This window comes from Dendrobium catenatum, unplaced genomic scaffold (assembly GCF_001605985.2).
Source record: "Dendrobium catenatum unplaced genomic scaffold, ASM160598v2 fragScaff_scaffold_1472, whole genome shotgun sequence".
Classification (NCBI taxonomy): Eukaryota; Viridiplantae; Streptophyta; class Magnoliopsida; order Asparagales; family Orchidaceae; genus Dendrobium; species Dendrobium catenatum.
The window spans coordinates 217,129-226,487 of NW_021319934.1; the positions used below are offsets into that span (position 1 = coordinate 217,129).

General features: G+C 34.7%; 1 protein-coding gene across 2 annotated transcripts in view; it reads right to left on the reverse strand.

The window, feature by feature from the left end:
* Window positions 1-1,010: 1,010 nt before the first annotated feature.
* Window positions 1,011-9,359, reverse strand: part of LOC110116436 (cullin-1) — a 38,289-nt gene continuing 29,940 nt past the window's right edge. For both annotated transcript variants that reach the window (XM_020850000.2, XM_020850002.2), the window contains exon 21: window positions 1,011-1,667. In XM_020850000.2, the coding sequence (XP_020705659.1) occupies window positions 1,566-1,667 (102 nt within the window). In that variant the 3' untranslated portion in view covers window positions 1,011-1,565. The remainder of the gene's footprint in view (window positions 1,668-9,359) is intronic.

Here is a 9,359-nt window from a genome sequence, read left to right on the forward strand (position 1 = left end):
ATTAATTTATAAAGTAATAAAAAAATTATCTCAAACAAAATCTAAATTACTTCCCGTTAGGGATGTCAAAATTTGCCACAGCCACAAAAACCGGCACAAAAATTTCAGGTTCGGGTCTACCCAAACCAAAAACGAGGCGGGTTTAGGTCCCAATTTTCAACCAGTTTCGAATTTCAAGTTTAAATCGGGTTAACCCTAAAATCCAAAAATGACCCGATTTTGACCCAGAATCCTGTAATTCGACGTATTGAATAGATTTGGTCATGCTTCAAAGCTAGGAACTTTGTTGCTTCCAATCAAAATGTTGTAACTTCCGATCCATCGGAAGGGAATGTCGTCCGTGGAGCAAAGTTAAACAGCAATAATGAGTAAGTGAAGATAAAAAGCAAACCCTAGACGCCTCTGAGCGCACGAAAGTGACATTAGGGATAGAGTTACCTTCACAACAAGCGAACTCCCATCGTCGTCAAAGGAGCAAAGTCGAACTGCAACGGAGCCGAAGAAGTGACTCGTGCAATCGCCACACCTCCTACGGAACAAAGCCAAACAACAACAACAAAAAAGATAATATAAAAAGCAAACCATAGACAGGCACGAAACGGATAATGTTACCTACACAACGAGTAAACTCCCCATCATTTTGCTTCCGATCAAAATATGCAGGACAAGTTCAAGTTAGACCCGAATCCGAAACAGGTCGGGTCAAACAATCCCAGGTCAATTCCCGAATCCAACCCATGACCCGATTTTAACAGCCCTACTTCCCATGAGACTTCATTTGGTACAATTTGTAACCACTATTGTTTCATTGGTTTCAATAAATGTGTTAAAAAGCTACTAAAGAAATTACCCTAAACCATGCCAAAAATCAAGGAAAGAAAATGTGCAAGAAATGGGAAAATAACAAATTATTTAACCTACAATGAAAAATAATACCTTGCAATTGACAGAGTAGAAGTCGTAAAAAAAAAACAAATGGAAGCGCGTCTGCCAGCAGTAGTCCTGATCAATCACATAAAGCTGTTCAAGCCTTCAAATGAAATTTTTTAATATGCATTTTACACAATCCTGAAACGGATAAATAACAAATATACATAAAAACTTGCTGTTCACAAGCCTCTTAATCTGTCATTCATAATACCAGAGTAGCGCCTTCAATCCAAAAAACAAGAAATTATTACACAATGGAAAAAAGAAGTAGTGTCTAAGTGGGAAACAAACTAGTAATCTACAGAACAATTAAGTATGAAAGCAATATGCCCAGGTAATAAGGACAAGTATTGAGATGCCGATTACAGTACACGAGAGACCTTACAATTAATATATAGAAAGAAGAGATGGTGAGAGGGCAAAATGCAACTGGCCAATTACCATTTCCCTCACAGTTGAATATAGATAATATGAGCTCAACCTGCATTTGGGTAAAATTTAACAGATAGAAGAACTGAAAATACAATTGCGCAGCCGACGGCCTAACGAGGAAATCAATTTCGACGATTATTGCTGTCAGGCAACAGAAGAGAGCAGGCAAAATATGAACACCTTTAGTAGCTCTGTGTGGTTTCTCAGGCGAGGTATCTGAAGAGGTTAGGATTGTCCTTGTCCCGCTCCAAATAATCTCGGGTGATCAGGTCCTCTATACGTTTCTTGATTGCCTTGAAATCGGGCTACAAAGTATAAAATATAAAAATGAAAAAATAATCCATTATGGAGTTTATTCAAATAGTTGAAGAACTACCAATAACTTTTTCCTTCTAAAAAACAAAAACGATAACTGTTCTCATATAGCTATCATGCTATTAAATATTTGATTGTAAGAAGTTATATCTCACTACTGCATTTCAAAACGATCTCTAGCAAGCCGTAAACTGCGATGATTGCTCCTGTGGCATGCTTGCTTTGTCTCCAAAGACTGAAATGTTTTTTTTTATCTTTCGAAGAACGTATAAATTGAAAGCTCTCACCATACTCATGATAACCAAACAGCTATACTTATTGCTTTTGAGAGTTACGGTAGGTAGCCGACAACTAGCGTAAAACTTGTCGAATAATCATGACATGAATCTTTTAATACATCGTCTTAATGCTAGGGAGTTCCCTGTAAGCGACACACTGAATGACTTGAATATAGTGACCAATGTGCAATGGTCGCTGCATCGGTGCCTGGATGCAGTGTTAAATAGGCAAGGGTTCTCATATCATGGACGGATGTGAGCAAAGAAGCTAGTACATGAAACTAGAATTAGGTTATGATCGTGGAATGTAGGTTCCCTTATAGGCAAATTAATGGAATTAATTGATATTATTATTCATATAAAGATAATTATTCTATACATTCAGGAAACTAAATGGGTGGGAAAGAAGGCTAAGGAGATTGATAGTTTATGGTTTAAACTTTAGTACTCTGATAGAAGTCTTACTAGAAATGATGGTGTGGTTATAGATAAGAGTTTGAAAAATAATGTTGTAAAAATTGATAAAATTAGAGATAGAATTATAGTTTTAAAAAATATTGTTGATGCTAACATTATTAATATTTAAGTGCTTATGCTCCTAAAATAGGTTTGAATATGTGCTCAAAACTAAAATTTTAGAATGAAACTCAGATTGATTAATTTCTTGTAAGAAAAATAGATCGTTTAGATCACAACGATTGTCAAGTTATTTCGAGTGAAAGTCTATATACCCAACACCGCTTATTAATTTTGGACTTTAAGATGAAGGGGCAGAGTATGAAAAATATAATATATCGTTGTTTTAGGATTAGATGGGGCATTTAAAAAACTCTAACAAAAATATCTTTTAGTGTAAGATTCACGATCCTAGGATTTTGTCGGTGCATGAGAAAGTTGATGTTATGTGAGAAATAGTAGCTTCGAATATTAAGAATATTGCAAAGGATGTGTGCTTGGAGTATAAAAAGGAAAAGCTTCTAATAGTAAAAATAGTTGGTAGTTAAATCAAAATATGCAAGAAAAAAAAATAAAAAACTCTGTTATAAAAATTGGTTTAGATGTAAAAATTCTGAAATTTAAGAAAGATATAAAGTTGCCCGTAAGGGATCTAAGAAAGAATTCTACGATTCAAAGACTTTAGCTTTTAATGATTTATATAATAAATTAGATACTAAAGAGGGCAAAAGATATATGTATATACTAGCCAAACAAAAAGATAAAAGTAGTAAGGATTTAGTTCAAGTGAAGTGCATTAAAGATTAAGATCAAAAAATATTTTTTTATGAAAGGATATTTAACAAAGGTGGATGAGATATTTTGATAAGCTTTTCAATGAAGATTATTAAAATACAATCGACTTTAGTGACCTTAACACTCAAAATAAAAAATAGAGATTTTGTTTTTATCTGCGTATTACTAAAAGTGAAGTTAGAGAGGCTTTAAAGAAAATGAAGTGTGGGAAAAATGTTGGACATGATGATATTCCAATAGAGGTGTCGAAATGCTTAGGAGATGAAGAAATATCTTGGCTTACTAAACTTTTTAATCTTATTTTGAATATTAAAAAGATGCCAGATATGTGGAGAATGAGTGTGTTGATTCCTATCTTTAAGAATAAAGGTGATGCACAAGATTAGGCAATTTATAGAGCAATTAAGTTGATGTGTCATACTTTAAAACTATAGAAGAGAGTTATAAAGCATAGGTTACGACGCGATACTAATGTTTCTCAAAATCAATTTGGATTTATGCCGGGTATGTCTAATATGGAATACATACATTTATTGAGAGGTTTGATGGAGAAGTGTAGAGAGAAAAAGGATGATCTTCATATAATATTTTATTGATTTAGAGAAAGCATATGAAAATGTTCCAAGAGAAGTGCTATGGAGAGTTCTAAAAAAGAAAGGAATTAATAATAATTACATTCAAGTCATTAAGGATATGTATGTTGGAGATGTTACTTGTAATAAAAAACAAGGTGATTTGACCAAATATTTTCTAATTTCAGTTGGAATACATCAAGGATCAACCTTACACCCATATCTTTTTTGCTTTAGTCATGGATGTTCTTACTAGAGATTTGCTAGATGAGGTTTCCTGGTGTATGTTTTTTGCTGACGATATTCTTTTTGTTGATAAGACTAAAGAGGGAGTTGAAGGTAAACTTGAATTATGGAGGTCAACCTCAGAGTCTAAAGGTTTTCGTTTGAGTTGATCTAAAACCAAATAAATAGAGTGTAATTTTAGTAGTAATAGATCTAGTGGAGGCTTTGTGACTTTGAGCAATCAAGTTATTAATAAGAGTATACATTTTAGATATCTTGGGTCTATTGTTCAGAGTGATAGCGAAATATATTAAGATATTATTAGTAGAATTCAAGTTAAATGGATGAAATGGAGGAATGCATCGGGTATGTTGTGTAATAGAAAAGTACCACTCAAATTTAAGGGAAAATTCTATAAGAGGGTGGTTAAACCTACATTGCTTTATGGCGCAGAATGTTGGCCATTAAAAAAGAAGCATCATATTAAGTTAATTGTTGCAGAGATGAGGATGCTCAGGTGGATGAGTGGCTTTACTCTTTAGAGGCAGGATACGAAATGATTATATACGTGAAAAGGTTAGAGTAGCTCCAATGGCAAATAAGATTAGAGAGAGTCACCTTAGATGGTTTGGTCACATAAAATGGCGGCCTTCCGATGACCCGGTTAGGAGAGTGGATGTGTTAGATTTAACCTATGTTAAGAAAGGTAGATGTAAACCTAAAAAGACTTGGTTAGAAAATATTAAAAATGACCTTCTTCATTAGATCTAAATGAGACTTTGGCTCTTAACTGGACACAATGGAGAAAAATGATTTATATAGCCGACCCCACGTAGTGGGGGATAAAGGCTTGATGTTGTTGTTGTAGTAGTAGTATTTAGGATTTTTTATTTACTTGAACATTTGCTTGTTTCAATTTATTTTTGAATCAAAATTTTAAACTAATGTTTACTACAACATGGTTAAAGAAAAGAAGAAAAGCACAATTGAATATAGAAAAACATTGAAATGGAGACATAGTGTGCAAGATGAAGTTGGAGGGAGCCACAAAATATATGGTGATCTAAAGTGCAATTATTGCAATAAGATGGTTAAAGGGCATGTAAAAAGAATGAAAAATGTGCGTTTTAGATCTCATAAAAATGTCGAAACAGTGCAAAGGCGCTTAAAGAGTTGAAATAAGAGATTCATGCATATATAAACAAGACAATAATGTCAAGCATTAAATGCAACAATAATTTGATGATAGAACAAAATAATAGTGAGCCTAGTGATAAAGAATACTCATCTTATTTGCCAAAAAAAATCGGTGAAAGCGCAAGAGAATCAATGAATCAACACATGATGAACACGGAGGACTTGAACGATGATGGTGCATGGATAACCCATCAAACATCTCCTAAAAGTGCTAAAAGCTCACATGCATATGAAAATGTCATTCCATTTATTGTGGTAACCTCTCCTTATTCTAACATCTATTCTATAAGTTCTTATGATTGAAGCCTAAAACCGCCATCTATGTATGAGCTAAGAACTTGAATACTAAAGGTGGTAATAAATATTACAGAGAAAGCCTTTGAAGAGATTAAGAGAACTTGAAAATAGACAAGAGTGATTATCATGTCTAATGTTTGACACAATTAAACCACATGAATTTGAAACATAAAAATTTTTAAGTTAAAGTGTAAATATGTCACAGATATGTCGGGGGTCCAACGGGGGGCGCTACCCCCTGGCAGGGTTCGACCATTCAGTAAGTAAGAGTTGCTTTAAAGCTTTCTCTAGCTTCTCGATGCCGCTTGGTACCATTCGGTACCCCTCGGTACCGAGCAGTACCGAGCATTGATATTGAGCATCGTACCGAGCGTTGCGGAGAGGTACTAAGCAGTACCAGAGTTCCAGTACCATTTTTTCATTTTTTTTTAATAGGACACGAATCTGATACGTGTGTCCGGTCAAATTTAAATAATATTTTAATTGGACACGTCAAATCTGTATATGAAACATATCCGTGCCGTATCGGAGGCGTATTTGTATTTGACGCGTGTATGATACATCATGCCTCGTAAATAGGAGTATCCATGCTACATAGATCATAGACAATGCTAATGCTTATAAAGTGGCGATGGATGAGAGGAAGCATATGCATTGAACACCATGGGTCAAATTGGATAGATTTGATTCTAGAAAAAAACATTTAGAGTCACCTCAACACAAGAATGCCCCAAGCAAAGAAAAGAATATCACTACATTTGTGAGTTTTGGCTTGGATGATAAAATTTTCTAAGAAAATACTCTTACGGCCTGCTACAACAATATTTGTTACATCCTGCTTGACACTACAAAGCAAATTGGAGCAAAGTAATGTTTGGAGGCTATATTCACCTCCATACAATGGCTAAACTGTGCTTTGGCCAAAATAAATTGAAGGGAAAGAAGTTAGGAAGGTTTGTTTGAATAGTAAGTTTTTGCTGAACTGTTTGTTATGAACCAACAACAACAAAGCCATCCGTTCAAATTTTAAGGTTGGTTAATGCATAAAAAACTAGCAATAGGCTTCATTTATAATGCAATTGACGGGGTTAAGGAGTTGATAGCACAAAACCTAGGAGGAAAGCTGCAAGAAAATTTGAGAAATAATTGATGACGAGCAAGAGCTTCAACTTTATCGTCATTTGCATGCCGCATGATACTACCTTAATCCACAATTCCAATATGATAAGAACAAGTCAACCGATCTCGGCATTAAATTTGGTTTATACCACTAATATGAATATGTTGATAGCTAACTCAATTGAAAGGACAAAGATTAATCAACTTCTTATAGCATTTAGAAATAAGGAAGAATCCTATACTAAAAGCCTCAATATCCAATCGTGAAATTTTAAACTTCGCAAATTGTCTAAAAATATTCAAAAGAAAATAAACATTCACATTTTGGCTCTATGCAATATCTTTAATAGGTGTTACATCCAACTCATGAAAATTTAAGCACATATGGATATTAGCACTCTAACTGCCTGATTCAAAATCCTTAAATAGATAAATCAATAATATTAAGTATTCATATATGTACACTACAAGTAACTTTAACCGAAGGAAGTTATCATATATCTTAACTAAATACTTTCATGTGAAGCTTTGGTTTGTAAACCATATAAAGCTACTCATGGAGTAGTCTGACAGAGATTTAAACTTGTAAGGGGGAAAAAGAACACCAACAAAACTTAGTTGGCGAAAAAGAATGTAGGGCACTCCAACAAAAGACTTCGATTCACATAAAGAAGATACCAACAAATATAGTAAGCCAAAAACCCCGCAATATCATGAGCTCAATCGAGGGCTCGTCAAAAAGGAGAGAACTTCCTTGATGGGGCCCGTCGAAGTCAAGACCTGTTCGCCTCATTTAGCTTGCAAAAGAAAGCGTAGAAAAACCATTCAGCCACGCATCCAGCACAATTGAGGATTGATAAACATATGAAATTCACTAGCGTGCCCTAGGCATGTTATGTGTGATTTTTTTTTTCCACGAGCCCATCATGGCTTGTTGCTAATGTTTGGCCCACATAGAAACCCAATTTTTTATTCTGAATGACTTTGACACATATTGAGGTGTCGTACCTCGAGGCATCTCGGAGCCATGTTTGTGTCCAAAAAGAACATATAAGGCATTTATAAGTGACCATACTTCATAGATTTTGCAATTGTGTACTTCCTTACCATGTCACTAACCTACAGCCATTTTTCTGAGATGCTATGAAGATGAATGGTAAACTTTGCATTTTGTTTTAATTTTTCTCTTGTGAGTTATCATGGATTGCCTTAAGTTTTGAAATGCACTAGGAGGTACTACTTTTTTATTCAGGATATTTTGAGAGCAAATTGCTTTTGATGAACAATGAGCTGCATATCATGGTTAGTCCATTTGCATATTATTTTTACGGCTGATCAACTCTTTTGGGTTACTTTCACATCATCAGCACACATTTTACATAGTGTACTAGTTGAAGAAATAAAAATTATGCAAAATGAAACACATTGATGTTGATTATTGTGTTGGAGAATTGATTCATACTTGTCAATGGCAAATAGCGCACCACGGCGCAAAATTTCCCGTGGAGCCATGGCATATAGCGCACAGCACGATGCACCATTTTGAACATAGCGCAAAATAAAAAAAAAAAATTAACTATAAAAAATAGGCATTAATATGAAATATCATTAAATTGAAAGATAAACTATCATAATAATGAAAAACATCTACTAAAGTCATGCATAAGTTCAAGAAAACAACAACCAAATCTCTCATAATTCAAAATATTACAATCATTTTTTAAAGCATATTGATTTTAGAGGAATTTAATCTACTCTTCTAGGGAATCATCATCATCAACAACAACAAAAACAACAACAACAACAACATCAAGCCTTTATCCCACTACGTGGGGTCGACTACATGAATCCTTTTTCTCCATTGTGTCCTATTAAAAGTCAAATTCTCGTTTAAATCTAATAAAGAAAGGTCATTCCTAATATTTTCTAACCAAGTCTTTTTAGGTCTACCCCTACCTTTCTTAACATAAGTCAAATCTAATACCTCTACTCTCCTAACTGGGTCATCGAAAGGCCGCCGTTTTATGTGACCAAACCATCTAAGGCGACTCTCTCTAATTTTATCTTCTACTGGAGCTACTCCAACCTTTTCACGTATATGATCATTTCGTATCCTATCTCTAAGGGTAAAGCCACTCACCCACCTAAGCATCCTCATCTCTAATGCCATCCGATCTGCACGAAGAATATGACTTTGTATGTATCGGAGATGATATCTTCTCACGCGTTGGGACAGCCAAAATATTTTCAACACAACGTAAATCCAAACTACTTATATTCCATGTGGGGAGGAAGATTTTGACAATAAACACTACTTGCTGCAAAAGCCATGGCTGTTCTATGACAAAATGCCTTACAACAATCCGACAAGCTAAATTAAAGGCAAGAAAATGCAATCTTCATCTACGTGCACTCACCATTATGTGCTTGAGAATGAGGGACGATGAATGGTGTTGAAGATTATTATGAAATAAGAAGACAAATCTGATCAATATAATGATTTTTTTTTTACCTTCGCTAGATGAATTCAAGTAAAACAGAAGAAACTTCCAAAGTTTCGGAATGGTTGAAGTGGAGGACATGCATCGGCTGTTATGCGCATTAAAAACACTGGTACCCTCAAACCTTAACGGGAAAATTCTACTCAAGATTGGTATGAGGCCTGCACATTCGCTTTACGGTGCCGAATGTGGCCATTAAAACGAGAAGCCATAATTACCTATAGTCTAAGGTGTTGCAGAGC